The 18,277-nt window shown below is 38.5% G+C and overlaps 1 protein-coding gene across 2 annotated transcripts in view; it reads left to right on the forward strand.

Annotated features, from left to right (window-relative positions):
* The window catches only part of LONP2 (lon peptidase 2, peroxisomal), a 37,881-nt gene that overhangs the window by 4,774 nt on the left and 14,830 nt on the right, over window positions 1-18,277 (forward strand). For both annotated transcript variants that reach the window (XR_015275234.1, XM_086847141.1), the window contains exons 6-11: window positions 150-244; window positions 1,536-1,794; window positions 7,404-7,545; window positions 13,318-13,468; window positions 14,000-14,126; window positions 15,162-15,295. Coding sequence is in view for 1 of the 2 variants with exons in the window: in XM_086847141.1 (XP_086703267.1) it covers window positions 150-244; window positions 1,536-1,794; window positions 7,404-7,545; window positions 13,318-13,468; window positions 14,000-14,126; window positions 15,162-15,295 (908 nt within the window). In the remaining variant the exon portion in view is untranslated. The remainder of the gene's footprint in view (window positions 1-149; window positions 245-1,535; window positions 1,795-7,403; window positions 7,546-13,317; window positions 13,469-13,999; window positions 14,127-15,161; window positions 15,296-18,277) is intronic.

Raw genomic sequence — 18,277 nt, forward strand, 5'->3', positions numbered from 1 at the left:
CCTTTTCCTGTTTGATATATGTTCACGTTGGTTGTGCTTTTGAAATGATTTTAAACCTCAGGTAGCAATCACCGCCTTGCGGTGCAGTAGAGGCTTCCTTTGCATTTAATTTCTGGTTGGCCTTTTGAATTCTGTACTTACATTTCCAGATTAAAGAAGATGCCTCAGTCAATGCCAGAATATGCTTTGACAAGAAATTACTTGGAACTGATGGTAGAATTGCCATGGAACAAGAGTACAAAAGGTAAACCCTTCTCCTTGATTCTCTTGCACAAACATTTTAGGAAAAGTAGCTACCATGTAAACACTGTGAATTAGTTCTGTCTTGTAAAATCATTGTTGATAGATTACTGCAAGCCAGGTAAACCATTAGACTCTCAGTGAGAGCTGTACACAGAGCCTGTGTAGCTCAATTATAAATCTAAGAATGTGGATTTAAAAAGTAGTAAGTATAGTTTTGTTGACAAATGAAGGTGTTACTAATTACAGTTTGTGCCAGTATTTATCAAAAATAATAAAGAAATGTGCATCTAATTATTTTTTGTATGTCAGACAAAAAGCTCTTTGGGAGATTTCTGTAACATTGGCCTTTCTGAAAAAGGTTCTGGTTTATCCTAAGCAAGTTTGATAAGAAACAAAAGGATTAAAAAGCACAGTTGTATTTAATTTTATGAACTACAACTTGGGTGCAGTAGAAGAACTGCACTAAATCTGTGTCTGCTTCGTACCATGGTTTTTGGAGTTGTGAGTAGAGGGTGATGCTGTTAATACAGATACAGTGTGCAAAAATGGAGAGTGAGGGAAGAGTAGGAAACCAAACATGACCAACAGACATCTCCTACTGACCAGCACAAGTAGACTAAGTGGGAAGACTTCCTTTGCACAAGGTGGACTTAGCACACCTGCATATCCATCTCTACCCTTCTGCTGGTATTTCTAGTGAGGAATTGTTGCTGGTTGGAAATAGATGTGTTTACAAATCTTCTAGTACATATTTTCTTTAATCATTAAATTGTAAAAAAAATCTGCCTACATGTACTTTGTGGTATTATTCAAAGACTCCTCAAATGACTAAAATGTTTGTTGATAGTCACATCCTAGCAGAATGTTTTTTTGGTGGAAGTTGCTCTTTGATATTTTAAAATTATTCTGTGTCATGTGAAGTTTGGTGTTTTTACCTTAAGCAAAGTTTGTGAGTGTGACCCATGTGATTGCTATTTTGAACTCTGTAGCTACAGTGAATAAAAACACACATGCATACAGAATTAGAAAATCATGATAGCAAATCATGATAATTTTAGCCTTGGATGGTTATTATCAGTACTGTGTCATTTTCAGTACTATAATCTGTCTGCCTTAGGTCTAATTTCCGTATTAAAGAAGAACTTCAATACCTTTGCTTTAGAAAATCATTGTCTGAAATACGTGTGTGAATTGGGGGATTTCCCTGATGAAGATATCTGTTTCTACTGTAGGATGAATTGTTTCCCTTTTTAAGGTAAATGTGCTGATCTCTGTGCTGTTGTTGATGCCAGATCGCCTGGAAATCCGTGCAGCTCGGATTGTTTTGGATAATGACCATTATGCCATGGAGAAGTTGAAGAAGAGAGTTTTGGAGTACTTGGCTGTCCGACAGCTTAAAAACAACCTCAAGGGACCCATTCTTTGTTTTGTGGGTCCCCCAGGAGTTGGTAAAACCAGTGTTGGAAGATCAATTGCAAAGACTTTGGGTCGAGAATTCCACAGAATTGCTTTAGGAGGAGTCTGTGATCAGTCTGATATTCGAGGCCACAGGTAATTCTTCTTTCCCTAGCTGCAGTTTTTTTCTCTGCAGAATGTATTGATTATTTTTACTGTTCAGCCAATACAGAGAAATTTTGCTTCTATGAAACAATGGTAGGTATTTATTGATTTTCCGTGGTATTCAGTGGTGTTACTTGGGAGAGAATTTTAATGGGAATTGGTGTTTATTGTTGTGGTACAGCCTTTATTCTTTCCTTCTGCTACTGCCCTTTATTGTCATAGGGAATGGATTTCATCTTCAGTTATTTTAGCGCTTTGAAGTAAAATTCTATAGGAAGTTTAATGCAAACTCTTGATTTTTCTGCTTTTTAGGAGGGATGTAAAGATTTAATTATCCAGTATAACCTATGGTAGCAATGCATTCCTTCATAACCTTGTTTGCTGCTAAAAGACAAGGAGAAACCTGGAGTGATACATGAAAGTTGCTAGAGGATAGCAATGCCCTGTTTTCCTATTTCAAAAAGAGATTTATGCAAGAACACCTAAGCTGGCAGGTTTCAAAGGAGATTTTTTGGATTACATTCCTTAGGACTGTTTAGATGTTGGGTTTGTTATATATCTTCTACTTAGTCTTTTAAGTTTGTATTAGTCCATTCCTGAATCCTTGTAACTGGAAGCATAATAACTGGGCAATAGAGATAGGTAACTGCCAAGCATCAGTGCAGCATTTTTGTTTCCATTACACATACTTTATGCTTATGGCACGCACTGTAGGAAATCTGGAATAATGAATTCTAGTCAGGTTTTCTTTTAAGTCATGTATTGAATAAAATTTCTCCTTACAACAGTAGGTGAATACTGTGAATTAAAGCTATCAGTTATATTTTTAATGCCATCTAGGAGTTAATTTTTCCCAGTGCTATTCAGCTACTCTCAGTAGAATACACCTAAAATAGAGTGTCCTAAAAACAACTTCAAATGTGACTCAACATGTGCTATTCGAATTGGAGCCACTAGAGGCTGTGGAATACTCAGCATTATGGAAAGAAACTTTTCCAGAGCAGAGCAGGACTCAAATCTTTTGTAACAGGGAAACCACATCTTGAACTTGACATTATAAACAAAAGTCAAACTTCCTATCTTGTGCTTGAACCTCGTAAAGAGTAAAGACAGGGGAGTGATATGAGAGAGCCTCATAAAGCTTTTTAGTTCAGGTGTTTGTGGCTGTCACACATTTTTGAGAGCATTATTAAGTTATGAATTCATGTTAGAGGCCAACCATTATAAATTTCATATTAAAAAGTGTATGAAATTAGGCAATGGGAAATATTTGCTAAGAGAGTTTATTTTTCACCAGCAAAGGAGAATGTAATATAGAATTAGCAAGAATATTGTGTGGTTACTGTTCAACAAGTAAGTGTATAGTTTAAAAATGAACTTTAGAGCAGCTGGTACTAGGAGTCCGTTGTAGCCAACTGCTTTTTCCAGCTTCTTGTAGCTAAAATCAAACCCACTTGTTGCATATGGATCTTAATTTCTACTTTGGCTTGTTTTCCTCCTTCTCAGAATGAGATTTAATCAGATTAGAACTACAACTTTTCTGTAGAGGTCTGTAATGTCCTTTTGTGTGAATAAATCCTTCAAGTTTTTTCCAGTCAGGTGAATCCATGTTGTGCATCTGGTGGCAGTCAGAGGGAGGTGGTCTAGAAGTGAAGACGCAGACTGTTTTCTGAGTTGAGCAAGCTAATTTCCTAATATTACACCTTAGAAAATACTGTTTTTCTTCTAAAAGCTCCTTATTAGGCTTTGGGGCTTGAGTTAAGGATTCCATTAACATTGCAGGAGAACAGTACTGTATGTGCCTACTGATGTACTGAACATGCAGAAGAATGTACCAAATGTACTAGAACATTCAAAAGGAACTGTTTCAGCTTGACTTGCAAGCTAACAGTGCCTGAAATAGCATTCACTTGGGCCACTTCGGTGAAAGGTGCAGACTGAAAGATTCGGCAGAGCTCTTGGAGAGCAGCAGGGCGGGGCTTGGTGTTTCAGTAACTGTGCTGTCCCACCTGATGTGCAAATGTGACAATTGGAACTGCCCAGGTTTGGCCATTTCACTGGGGATCATGTGCCTGCACCTGGAGCTTGGGAATCCTTCACTGATTGAGTGTAGGGTAGCAAGTATTGTTCTGCATTCCCAAAACGAAATCATCCTCTTGGTACAAAACCAGAACTCCTTGATCAGATATCCTTCAGCTGTTGTCTGCATTTACAACTCATCTATACGATATGTTAAAGTATACTGGTTTACATTTGTTTATACTTATATTAAAAAAAACAAAAAAAACCCACAAACCACTTTGAAGGATGACTTACAACTTTTTCCAAGAAGCTCATCGCTTTTAAAATCTGCTCAGTATTGATATTTTGTATCAAACAGGACAGGTATAATCATCTCTGTAGTGTGTTTTTCTATTTCTGAAAAGATGTAATTGTGCCATTTATTTATAGCGGTGCTGGTGAGGTAAGTGTGAAGCTCTTCTTTTTCACCTTCATGTGAAGCACTCCTTCCTATATTCCACTGTTTTGCAGTTTCAAAAGCTTGGACAGTTCAATTCTGGCTTAGGCCTTTGCTAAAGAAGACTTGTTTAGGTGCACCTGTTTGAGGGGTGGTGGGATTCCTTACCAGGACAGCTGCTCTGGCAGAACTTTCTGCACTGATTCCTTACCAGGACAGCTGTGCTGGCAGAACTTCCTTGCTTCCTTGCAGAACTTGCACAGGCCTTGTTGCACCAGAAAAAAACAAACTGCAGACAGCTTCACCCATGAGAGGAATGAGCTTTGTTAGACAAGTGCAAAGCAGAGATAGATTTGTGAGTGGACACAACCTCTGGCCTTGCACAAAAAAGGAAAAAAAAAAGGCTGTGACCTTGTGCAAGGATGTTCAGGAACAGTGGTGTTAACTTTGTTATCCTTTTATACCCCTTCAGTTAAAAAAATTTCAAACTGTTTGTCTTGAGATCACTGTGAAGTGAGTCCTCTTTTTTTCAATAATACTACCACTGCTTTAAGGGCTCTTTTTCCTAGGCTTTCCCAGTTTACCTTGAGAGAACCAAGAAAGCTGGATTTCCCAGCTGTTTTTCTTGCATTCTCTAGGATGCATAGTGCCTTATAACATACTGTACAGCTCTAGTGTTTTGTTTTAAGGTACTTTTTCACTGATCTAAAACTACATAAAAAGATTACTAAGTTACCTTCTCTGCCTGGAGCTCTCTAGGGGTTGAGTTATTTAAGTATTGCTACACAAGTGAGATAAATAGGAAACTTGCTCTGTGCTTCCTGTTTTGGGTGGGGAGAACTGACTGTCCTCTGGGTTTAATGCAGGGAAAGGAACTGCATCAAAAAATGAGCAAAGCAATGTAGAATATTGTTTTACCTCTTTTCAACCCTAGCAAAAATAATGAAATCAACATCACATTCAGTGATAGTATTCCTAAACAGTAGCATTTAGTTTCACATCTTTACATCTAACAAAGGTTAACAGTCAGACAGATAAATGGCCATACCTGCTTGTAATTTTAATATATTCTGTCTGGTTTTATATATAAATACCTGCAGGGCCTGTCTTACCAAGGATTCTTTTGTCAAGATGTGTTCCCTGATAACTTTGGAAATCTCAAGTATTTGATTATTAGTATAATAAAATAGGTATTGGTCCATCTCTAATAAATAAAGAGGTGCTACAGGTTTAGACTGTTGCATCTGCTTGCCTTAATTTAGTTTATGAACCAGCCTCTCTTAAAACTCAATGGAACATGGATAGCTCAAATCTTTGTAGGATTCAAAAGGACCAAGTAAAACTTTCTGTATCTAAAAACACAAACATGCTTTAAAAAAGTGTAATGTTTTTAAGCATGCACTTGAGAATAATGTAGCAAGCAAGAACAAAGAATGTTTGATGTTTACCTGATTATGTTACCCTATTAGTAGCATAAGCAAAATACTGAAACTGGGCTGCATTGTCTCTGAAGCATGTAAAATTACTCTCTAGTGCAGTGAGCACCTTGTGGTAAAAAAAACCCAGAGAAGATCAAAGCTACCACCACCAAACAAAACCCAAAACCACAAAAAGAAAAAAAACCCAAACCCATAACTGAAAAAACCCCAAATCTCCCCCAAAACAAGAAATGCCTAAATTGCTACACTGATAAATTTGTTTACACTGGTAAGTGATTCACTTCTGTGAACTCCAGCTCTGATTCAGTCTCCTCATTTTCTGATTGCATTTCATAGAATGCTTTCCCTGTCTTGGCAAGGCTGTGGGTGTGCAGATGGAGGAGGAGGAGGCAGGCTGGCTGTGTAATAGCTCCCCATGCAGAGTCCTGATCTGTAATGAATGTTCCACAGCGCAGCCCTCCATGGGAGCAATCCGCTCCCTTGCTGCAGATTAAGACTACACAAAAGCACTGAAGTGAGGAACTGTTGCCTGCTGGCTGCTTCAGTCTTTAGCAGCTGCCTCAGGAAGGTGGTAACAGGCAAACTGAATTTCTCTTGCATTGCTGGCTGTTTAGAAGGTCTTAAAACCTTTTATTTTTTTTTTCTCAGATCTAGAATTAAATACATTTACTGCAATTTATTTCCTCAGTGGTAAAATAATACATGGAACTGACACCATTGCTGTGTGGTTTGGGTTCTGCTTTTGTTGTTTTTTGGGTATTTTTTATATATTTAAAGTCATGTCTAGTCATTTTTGAAATTAGTCCCGTGGTGTTTTTGGTTTCATCTTTGTAAATGTCATCATGTTTGTTTTGGACAGTGGTAAACCAGATCATATGGCAAAGCAGGCCTGTTCTGCTTGTCTGCTTTGTGAGGGTCATGAGCTAGATACTGTAATTCAGCACTTAATGTATCTCTTTCTTCCTAGAATTTTATGCTCTTAATTATAGTATTTTGAGTAGTTATGGCACAAGCAGAAGAGAGTGGGATAAATGCAGCAAACAAGGGTTATATACATCTGTAAAATGTAGTTGTGCCCTATGTGTGTTGTGGGAAAATGATTTTACTGATTTTCTGAATAAATTCAAACTTGTCATTTTTTGTTTCATTGCAGTGTTCAGCTTTTCATTTCATATTGAAATGACAGTAAATACGGTTATTTTTGGTGGGTGTTTATTAAAGCATGCTGTCATGGGGACATTGACAATTCAGCATAATGGGAATTTTGCTCTTTTGTGACATGCTGTGTGAACTCTGTTATGATGACAAAATCCCAGCACTGTAATTATGAAAATGCTTTTATTAATGAAGTTCCCAAATGTGCTTCTGCTTATTCTTACAGTACAAGGATGATGGTCACTAGAACACGTTAAAATATCCACAAGCTGTAAATTCTGGATACACTTTAATGTAAATGATCATCTTTGCAGACCAACTAGTTCACCATGGAACTCAAATTTTCATCTGCTGCTATAATTGCTTGTATTAGCTCAGTTGTATATTCCACATTTTTATCAAGTATTCCACAAATTTTTGCAAAAAAATCCGAGAATTGTTGCAGTGTTCCTTGTTCTTCTATTTTGCCTGGAGTTTTATTTGTGATGTTTTTGATGTTGCTCCTCCTGTTCCCAGTGTCACTGCCCTCTTTCCCCATCCCCTTCCAGGCGCACCTATGTGGGCAGCATGCCTGGCAGGATCATCAATGGCCTGAAGACTGTAGGGGTGAACAATCCTGTTTTCCTCTTGGATGAGGTGGATAAATTGGCAAAGAGCTTGCAGGGGGATCCTGCAGCAGCCTTGCTTGAGGTAAGAGGTGTTAAACTGCAAGCATTGTTTTTCTTTTGGATTTTAAAATAATTAAACTGGACTCAGAAGATTCGTTGGACAAAAGAAGGCCTGACAGTGCTGGATCTGTTATTCAAATACCAGCTGCTGAGTTCTGACATGGGTGGGTTTCTGTCAATTCCTCAGGCACGATGCAGATGCTGTTACATAGTGGCTAAGTAACATATAAGTCTCAGTGAGCTGTACTTGAGCACAAGCATAGATTTTGTGGTGTTTTCTGTATTTAAATAGTGTTCGAACCCTAAACATCACTTATTTGGGGGACTTCAGGACACAGATTTTTAATGATCAAATGTTGTTAACTGTAGAGGATCTAGACAGTAACTAGACTGCTTTAAGTTTTCCCTTTCTTTCTTGGAACCACTTTAATATATTTTTGAAGCTCTTGATGGTACCAGCTTGTATTGGAGCTAAGCAGTTTACCCAGTGCATAATATGGACTAGCTGTATGTTCTGTTAGGAGAATTCCTTTCATTAGTGTTGTAATTAACTGTCTGAACTTAGGTTTTTCATGTAAGTCACAGATTCCCACTCCTTGACTGATTATGGTGTGATGAGTATTTGGCTGATTATGGTATGATGAGTGTTAGCTTTCCATTAGTCAGGTTTTCCATGAGTGCATTTTTTCTGAACTTCTGGTACTCAGACTAAGATGTGAATGAATTTAGTTTTGAAGCACATAATACAGTTATTTAATCAAAAAGGTTTTAGAGTTGTCTAAGTTGATTTGCTTAAAAATACTAGTAACATCCTGGAGATACAATTGAGGACTTTGGTGAATGAGATACTGTTGGAATAATTTGTAAATCCCATCAAGTGTTGAGATGTTATTAATTAGGTTAGTTGGGCTTTCAGGAGGCCAAAACTGGAGTGATCATGAAGAAGATGAATTGAGACTTGTGCCTTGCAAGCTTCATGTGTCATATAGCAGAGAGCAGTAAGGAGTTGTCAGAACCTTCTTCTCAATTTCCATTTTCCTGGAGTGTGACATGATATCCCAGTGCAATTCCTTCTTCCACTGATTTGTGCATATGCAGTGCTTTTATTCTAGCAGTTTGCTGGAGAGAGGGAGCACATCCTCAGACGTGGGGAAGAGACAAAGCATTGCCCTTCCCTGGGCAGATGGCTGGGTCCCTCTTTCTGTGCCAGCACGGATGGCAAAGGGGCAGTGAGGGAGGGGATGGCACAGCAGGGCTGGGCCAGCCTGAAGTGTTGAGGCTGCCAGGGCAGATGCAGCACAATGCACGTGATGGTTTTAGTGCTGTGCATGCTTAGAGATTCCTTGTACTGCTGTAGTTTTACACTCTGCCTTCTCTTTTGTGTTCTCTCTGGCCCTAGGGGCTGCCATGCTCCCACTGTTGTAGCTGCACTGCTGCTGGCATGGTTCTGTACCTGTTTCACTCAAAAGGAGAGGCATTAGTAAAAAATACCCACATTTTTTGAGCTAGCCTGGCTCACTTTCAGAGAAGTGACTTAGGGCATAATCCTAGAAACATCTCAGTTGTCAGAGTTGTGGTAGCTTTGGTAGGTGGAGGTGAAAGTGGTTCTGATAGTATTTGCCTACAGAGTCGTTCTAATGACTCTTGACTGACAGTGCTTAATGCAGTGATTTAAATATGAAAAATATGCTACTTAAATTAAGGTGTCATGAGCTCATCTGGATGCTGTATGACATTCTGCAAATGAAGTGTCAATTGACTTTCTACAAATGTCATTATTTTCTTCCTGCTAGATAGTGGAAAATTACTGTTTTGACAAGGCCAACAAGTTCTTTGAAAATCAGTGTATGAACAGGCTGTGGTTTGAGAGCTCTGTTTTGATCTTTGCATGTTAACATGAACTAGTAATAATTTAAATGTGCTAGAAAATAGCATGGCTTCACTTCTTTAGCTTTTAAAAATGACAGTTATGGTCCTTTACCTGTGCATTTCTCAAGTGTATAGTACACATTTCTAGGGTGCATGAAGGGCCTCAAAGTGCAAAGACAGCAAGCAGGGGAGTGTAATAAATACATTATTCCTTGTACTATTCCTCTGGGGGATTTTATTTACACTTTGCTGAAAATGTAATGCTCTCTGAGTTTGCTGATACCTCTCCTGTCATTCGTCTTTTAGATACTTGAACTAGGCTGTCCTAATTCTAGTCAATGCATGGATAAAAATACCTGAAAATCAAATTTTTCTATTTAGCTGGTTGTTGTTTGCTATGCAGACACAATGATTTGAGATTTCTTGGAAGGAGTGTTCCAGTCATGAATCTAGATCTGTATATTCATATTGGCAATTTTATTCAACCTTTGCTGGGTTTTATAATTTTCTCTGTATTTTATACATTTTCTTGGGTTTTATAACATTCCCTGTCCTGTAGTAGAGAACAGTTGTATTTTTCTATTATGTCATTTGTGAGAGCAAATGAATTTAATTAATACTTGTTTAATTAGTTGAGTTTGAATTCTGGGTACATCGTTGCTGCTTTGAGATGTTTCTGTTTTCCATCTTTTAAAACCACATTCTCAGTGATACTCAGCTCTGCTTCTGACATGGATTTTTCCAGCTGGGGCTCATAAGGTTCACATCCCACTGCCTGCCTGGGCTGCAGGGTTTATGTAAGCCCTGCTAATTGCCCATTAGTTGAATCTGGAAAAGTAATTGCTCTATTAACCATGGCTGGGCTGCTCCCCTGTGAGCTTTCTATATCCCTCTACTGCTGGCTAAACATCCTGAAGCAGGTGCTTTACCTCTTCTAAAGGATAGCTCATGGCTGGACATAATAGCTTCATTTTCATCTGCTTCTCATGGTTTATGTTGTTGGAAAGTCCATCTGGAGTGAGCAGAGGTGGCTGTTCTGCTGGAGAACAAACAGTAGTCAGTGGTCACCTAATGGCTGCATTTGCTTTTGAAACTGTTGCTTGTCTGGTAAGTGCCATCATTAGGTATGAAAGGCACATCCTTTATTCCTTAATGTGTAGGTGTGTTAAATTCTTGCTGTCCACAACAGGGCATGTTCAGGAAGAAAATTGCCATCCCTTTGAGCTTGGGAGCAAAGCTTGGTACTTTCTAATTGCTAGATATGTGCTTAATTCTAATGCTTCTGCAGAGCTGTTGCTTCAGAAGACAGAATATCTTCCTATTTCCAGTTACTGTTCATTAACAAAGGAATATTTTAGTCTAAATTTAGATGACCTCTGTTAAAAACAGAAGAAAACAGAAATGGATCCAAGTGCCTGATAGTGACTATTTGTATGCAGGAAAATTAGACCAGGAGCATAGCCAGGCAATTAAATGTTCATGGAATTTATTCTGGATTTTGTGGTAATAAAAAGCTGTTACAGAGAAGCCTTTGTATGCATGTGAGCTATCTGTCATAAATTAGCCAAGATATTTTGTGCACTGAATGTTCTTTTTGTACTTCATATTTCTGTATTAGTTGAATATCTTGGAATACTTTTGAGCTTGAACTTGAGCACAGATACCTAACTGAAGAACAGTTCTATTTGCTTTGGAGAATCTGTTTGAAATACACAGGCAGGACATTAGTTTGTATCTTATTCTAAAAAACAGTTACCATGACAAAGAATTGAGTCTGGAGGATGTCCTGCCCTTGTAAAAGATCTCAGATAATTCACATTTTTAGATATAATCTGAGCTGATTTGGATTATAGTTTCCTTTCTCTTTATTGGATTGTATTTTTTGTATGTGACTAGAGCATCAGTATTTTTGCATCTTTGTAAATAGTATTCTAATCACCAGCTTGGCACTTAGGAGGGTTCATAAGGATTTCTAGTTGCAGACTAGAAGGAGAAAGAAACATGCAAATAAATGTGTCAAAATGTCAATTTGGTCTGTCAGAATACATTGTTTTTCAGTAGCTTTGGAATTACTTACAAACACTTCAGCTGATAGATTGGAATTCTATGGAAATACTGTTACCAGTATAAAAAAAAGGAGTAAATTGAATTAGGATTAGCTGTTTCAAACAGTTTAGAATAATGTGCAAGACTAGACTTTGAGTGGGAGGCTAATATTTGGTATAGAACTGCTTGTTTTGAGGACAGTTTGTAGTTGCTGTGCTTGCATTCCCTGCCAGTTGTTGTGTTTCCCTGTAGTTTAGGGCTGGCCTGGGGGCCTGGCTGAGGTAAGGCACATTGGCTTGTCAGGATACTTCAAGGCCTTTGCTTTTGTTGGTAAAGGAGGGAGTAAATGACAGCAGCTGCTTGCTGAAGAGGGAAAGAAAAGCTTTTGAATAGCTTAGAGCCAGTGCACAATGGCATTCACTGAGTTCCAGCCCTGGGTTCAGAATTGAAGCATGTGCTTCAGTATGTTTGAAGATTTCACTATTAATGGAAATGTGTAACTGCTTTTAAATCTGTGCAGCACTTGAAATTAAAATCTGAATTTATTCTGTTTTTTAGGAAAGTCAGCTGTGTTTCTGGCATTCTGTAGTAGGATTTTTCTAGTTTGTTCTGATCATAAATGTTTTCAAAAGATTTTTCCACTTTTCAAAGTCTGAGGAAAATTTAAGAGTAATAGAAACTTAGAATTGTTTCTTTTATAACTATCAAAGAAGTCCTCAAATTCAGTTGTTTTTTAATTATCAACACTGTTCTTGGCTATAATTCAGGTTGTGTGCATTCATTTGGGTGTAGGCAGATAAATTATTTTGACAGTGGTGTGCTGTTTCTCAGGAGATGCATGGGTCCTATTGTTTGTGGCATGAGAATTATTTGTGTTGGTGTAGCACTGATCATTCATCATTTGGGAAGGAAGAGTGTGGCTGTACTTCAAGGGGGCTGTGAAGCAAAGGTAGTTCACAGGTGATACAGAACCCAGGAGCAAATTGATATGTACAATGAACTTACCATTTGTGCCACTTAAAAAATCTGCAAAACAGCATCTCAGTACCCTTGTGTTAAATCTAGGCAAATGTTGCATTAGCACACATAAGTAGTACTATAAAAGTGATAGGAAGACAACATAGTTATTACAGCCCTAGTTCTACTTGTTCAGTTAATTTTTGAGGTTGATCAGACTGTGTGTTTTTGTTCTGCAGTGCTTGTTCAATTTTGTCTCTGTTGTTTTGGGACAAAAAGAAAAATGATTGTGTTGGGAAGGCCAGGGCTTGCCAAAGGGTCAAAGCGTGCCTGGGATGTCATGGACAATAAGAACTTGTACTCCTCCATTAGTAATAAAGGCTGGACAAAGCAGAATGAGTGAGGCAGGTGATTTAGTGACAGCAGATAAAGCTGGGATTGTGTTCCTCCCCTTGGTCTCACAAGAGAGATCTCATGGGCTGGTGTGAGAGTATGATGTAAGCTTTGAGTAAGAAGAGTTGCCAGCAGCAGGTGAGGATTGGAGTCAAGGATTTCCTGGGAGAGCTCTCCTTGTTCTGTGGGGCCACATGGGCTGCTTTTCCAAGGTTGCTGTGAGTCCTTGAAGGGCCACTCTGCTATGTGTGAAAGGTCATGGAGATACAGCTTAGGGGAGGTGCTTGATGGCTGGAGAAATGCTGCAGCACCTCTAGAAAAGGGCAGGAACAACTCATGGAGAAGTGACTTCTTGTACATGTGATGTGACGAGTAGTCCAGACAAGGCCAGGATTTAGTGACATCCATAATGTATTTTATTACTGTGAAGTCAGATTTGACAGATCCAAATGGAATATAATAAAAATGTGTATATTTTATTTACTTCTGATCACACAATTGCATCACTTTTGTGTTCACTCTTATTAAGGTCTTGGATCCAGAACAAAATCACAGTTTCACCGATCACTACCTAAACGTAGCCTTTGACCTGTCCCAAGTGCTTTTCATAGCTACAGCCAACACTACAGCTACAATCCCACCCGCCCTGCTGGACAGAATGGAGGTTATCCAGGTGCCAGGTAACACTGCAGTCCCTTCATTACATGGCTGTTGCAGGTCCTTAAGCAAGTTTGAGGCGTTTTTGTTGAAATGAAAGGCAGCTCGTTAAGGAAAGACTGCCAGGAATATGGAGTCCTTAAAAGGGACAAGGCAGGATGCCTCTGCTGTGGCCTCTGTCACCAGAATGGTATTTAGCATTGCACTCAGGAAAATTCAGTTCCAGGTCTGTGGTGGTACATGGATACATTTTGTAATGATATTTTCCTTCGCTGATTTGTTTGTATTCTAATGGTCTGTTGGCTGATGCATCTTTTTAAGATTCTGTTGGAGAAAGGGTTCTTGGAAACACTAAAATTCTGTTTTTGTTCACATGAAGTTATGAATAGCCACAAAGGATCATACCTTAACAGCCTTATAAATTATAGCTGGGGGAGGTTTTTTGTTAATTTCAATCAGGTAGAATTGTGAAATATAAGAGATTTGATTGTATTGTAGTGTCTAAGCAAAAAAGATCATGAACAAATTACATACTATTTTTTTTTTATTTGAAGGATACACACAAGAAGAAAAAATTGAAATTGCACATAGGCACTTGATTCCTAAACAGCTTGAACTACATGGTCTGACTCCACAGCAAATACAGATTCCCCAAGTAACCACTTTGGGCATAATTACCAGGTAAATCTGTTCATTGCTTTCAGTTTAAGTAACTTCTTTTATAAATCTGTTTATAAAGTGGTAATAGAAAAACATTTTAATATGTATTGTCCTTAATAGTTTCAGCAGTTCAGCAGTTGGTGGTTTATGAAATTGCTCTTTCCTTAGTTCTTGTTTTCTCTAGAGAACATCCTTTTTGTAGAGAATTTCTTGCTCTTGCTCTTCAGGTGTGGCTCACCATCCCTTGTGCTGACACAATTGCCAAGGCCTTGTGAATAAACAGGAACACCTGAGGCTGGTGTGGCTGCTGCACTATGTGAAGCCATGGCCTTGGCAGCAGATAGCATGCAGTTTAAAGAGACAAGTTATATTGCTATCTTTTTCATACAAAAAATGGAAATTATCCTTCTTTTTTTCCTTGTGACTTGATGGGTACATTTGTCTAGATTTGGAATTAGGTTTAAAAATTAAAATATGGGGTTTTTCAAATAGCTTCTATTCATTAGAACTGGGGCTTTTGTTAGACATGACAGCAAATGTATTGATCAGAACATCTTTTGAACTTGAAACTATCTCATTTCCAATTGAAAAAGTGTATTGGCATTCAATGAATTGAAATATTTTATGACCAGTGTTTTGGCTGTTTTGTGTAGTGTTACTGCCTGGTGCTTCTTTGTAGTTCACAGACCAAAACAAAATATTCTTTTACAGCCAGTTTCTCAACTTCCAGTGAGCTATATATTTTAAGTTTTAAAATAGTTCTTCCTTTTAATTTTTAAGCATCCAAGAAGAACTCAGTGCTGTTGGACATTGCTTAGCATTTCACAAAGGTGTTAGTCATGTCTTCCCACTCAGTAATTTGTCTACAGTTTTATCAGCAGTGACAATTATTTTGATTAAAACAAAATATTTTTTCCTATGTATTAGAGTAGTCCAAGGTTTTAGTACCTTTTCCACCCCATTTTACTTGTCTGTGTGTTTAGTAAGGAGTGGGTTTCTGTTGAAAGAAACTCTGTCTTGCAGAGCACAGCCCAGCACAGCTGTTGTCTCTCACAGGTACACGAGGGAGGCGGGAGTGCGGGCCCTGGATCGGAAGCTGGGAGCCATTTGCAGAGCAGTGGCTGTGAAAGTGGCAGAAGGGCAGCACAAAGAAGCAAAGCCAGATCGTGCTGAGGTGGGGGAAGGAGAAGGTGAGCATCTTTGTCATGTTTTGTGAAAAAGGAAATTTCTCATGTATTCACTTGGAAGCTAATTTAGTGACATTTTCTCCTGTTTTATTCTTCTTTAAGGACTCTGCTTTCAAAAGTATGGCAGATAGTGTTGACATTATTATGTACAGTTTTAGTGCTGAATTATGACTTAGGATATAAGTTGAGTAATTTCAGCCTGCTGAGTTGGTAATTGAGAAGTTCAGTGCATCTGTTTCATGTCTTAGTGATGCAGTTATGATTTGTGTATGTCTTCCTAAGGTTTTTAATGCAAATCCTTCACTTCTTCTCTTTAATAAAAAACTAAGTGTTGCTGTAGTTCCTAGTAGCTCAGAACTCAATTTGGTTATTTTGTTGTACACTGAAGAAATTATCTGCTTGAAGGGCTCTGAAATTAGAATTGTTCTTATGTGCCTTTTAAGACCAGGCTTATTCAGAGTCTCTTGGAGCTTTAATAACTTCTCAGCCTCAGTTAGTCTGGTCTTGTTTCCCATGTGTACAGACAGTGTTTTATCATTCCCAGTCATCAAACCGACTGAAAGAAAGCTAAACACAAAACTCTAGAGCAGCAAAAATACCCAGGTAACTGCTTCACCAGTAAAGGTAGGTCTCTTTCTAGTCTGGAAATAGGAGAAGGATGAAGTCAGGTGCATGATCCAGTTCACGTGCAGCACACAACAGGTCCCTTTTTCATCCTTTTTCATCCCCCCATGAGTGTTTTCTTTAACAAAAATGAACATCCACACTGTATTTGGTGAAAGATATGGTGGAGACTGTAGATGGCCCTGGCTTTTATTCCAGCCAGATACTGATGGAGGGTGCTGCTCTATTCAGCAATTTCCTGTTGGAGCTCTGCAGTGCTCATTGCAGCACTGGGATGTCTGCAGGAGCCCTCAGTGTCAGGTAGGTTAGGAATGTGAAAGGACAAACTGCAAACTTCAGATTGAACTTCTAAAATGTGGATAACTCTTAGTCTAACAAAATCTATTCAGCTGGGTGTTGTGTGTTCCGTTAGTTTGTTTTTTGAGGACTGAAATGAGTTCAGGTGATGAATTCTGCCAGTCTGTCAGAGAGCAGCTGGGTGTCAGAGGATCCTGGAATCTGAAAACTGCAGAATGGCTGCTTGCTTTTGCTCCAGGTTACAGACTTAAAATCCCAAACAGGGCCCTGTTGGTTTGATGTTCTGAAATATTCCACAATGTAGTTGATGTGGAAAAAACCTTTAGGAGTAGGTCTGGTCTGGATTGGAGGAGGACAAATGAAGGGATTCATTGTCTGTTCCTTTAAAACAAGGCAGCAAACAAGTCTCAACAGTGCCCACCCCTTTCAGAGAGTAAATCCCAGGGGAGGAAATATAAGGGATATTTTTACAAGCAGTGGTAATAATTAGAAGGGTGCTTGAAGAAGTTTTACCCACAGTAAAAACTTACATAATACGTCTCTGAGAATCTTGTTTCTTGACAGTCTTTCAGCTCTACCTTGCCTTTTTTCCCTAGTTCAGTATTTCCCTTCTGAAAATTAAATCTTCTTTTACCTTGCTGAGTTTTCTAAGATCACCATAATGTCTGTGAAAACTGTAGTATCAGAAGGTTGAATTTGGCAGTGTTTGCTTAAGCAGGCTCAGCTTGGTTTTCTCTGAACATTTGGCTTAAAGGCAGTGGGCTTTCAGTAGTGGTGACTGTTCTGTGAACAATCCTGCAAATCAAATCATTCCATCTACATTAAAAGGCAGAGGTTTTACGGCATATTTATCAATGCTTTCCTTTTATATTATGTGTGTGTTCTCTGCTTTCTGTGCTCTGATGGACTTTGTGAAATCAAACACTGGCTTGTTGATGCTTCTGTGCTCTCTCCATCAGTGTGACTGCTGAGCCTTTGGGCTGTGCTGGCCCAGCTCACCAGGGCCAGGCAGTGTCAGGTGTCCTGGCTGCTGCATCTTTTGGATGGTAACTTGGACAAGTCATATTTTCAAAGTTGTTAGCTTTGTTTAAAATGTGTTTCAGAGGTCTAATGAAATTGCTGGATAAAAAGAGATGTCATTCTGCTCTTCAAGCATTCTGGTAAACTAGACAAGAGGTAGGTTCAGAGCACAACTCATGGTACTGTAAGAAGAAACACTTTATTATTGAGGCAGGTACAAAAAAGAGCTGTATTAGACATCTCAATTCAGTGAGAGAGTTATTTACCATGTTAAAATTAGCGCTGTGCTTGCAGCTGAAGTATTTACACTGTTAAAATTATACACTGTTAAAATTAGTTCTGGACTTGCAACGTACCAAAGCTAAGTGAAAATAACATCTCAAGTGCTTCAAAAGGGGGCAAAATGCTGGCTTTTTTGGTTGACCCAGTTTGGAGTTAAGAAATAAACGATCTGTGAAGGGTTGCCTTTGTACTTCTGAAGTGAAAACTGTCCATAAGAAAAACTGTATTAATAAAAGGGAGTCTGAGGGACAGGTGTCTCTGCAGTGAAACTTTGCTTTTATAAAGACTTGTACAGAATGATGTTGTCTGCAAAGTGGGTTTTATTTTGTACTAATACTGTGCTTACACCCCGGTCTGTTTTTACAGTGTCATTTGCTGGGAGTGTATGCGAGTAGGAGCCTTTTAAAAAATATTTTTATTTGCATTCTGTCTGTTGGAAACAACTAAATGTTCAAAACAAAGCTTGTAAATATCTCCAGCTACTTGCAAGTTGATGCAAATAATAGGATTTGCAGCCTAAATTGATTTCTTTGGCATTTTTTCTTCTGTTGATTAGTGGACATTTGTGCAGTTGTGCATCATGATAAATTTTTATTTCATATAATGAATGACTCTGGAAGATTAGTTAATCAAGTTGTCATCCCTTAATAGTTTAAATTATTTATTGAATTTTTTTTCTTTATCTCTATAAAAACAAGTAGCTTTAGCTTCCTGCATTTGTGTGTTGCTGATGTGAGACTGAGGCTGTGCAGTGAGTGCATT

Source organism: Cyanistes caeruleus, chromosome 12 (assembly GCF_971803275.1).
Source record: "Cyanistes caeruleus chromosome 12, bCyaCae1.hap1.1, whole genome shotgun sequence".
Classification (NCBI taxonomy): domain Eukaryota; kingdom Metazoa; phylum Chordata; class Aves; order Passeriformes; family Paridae; genus Cyanistes; species Cyanistes caeruleus.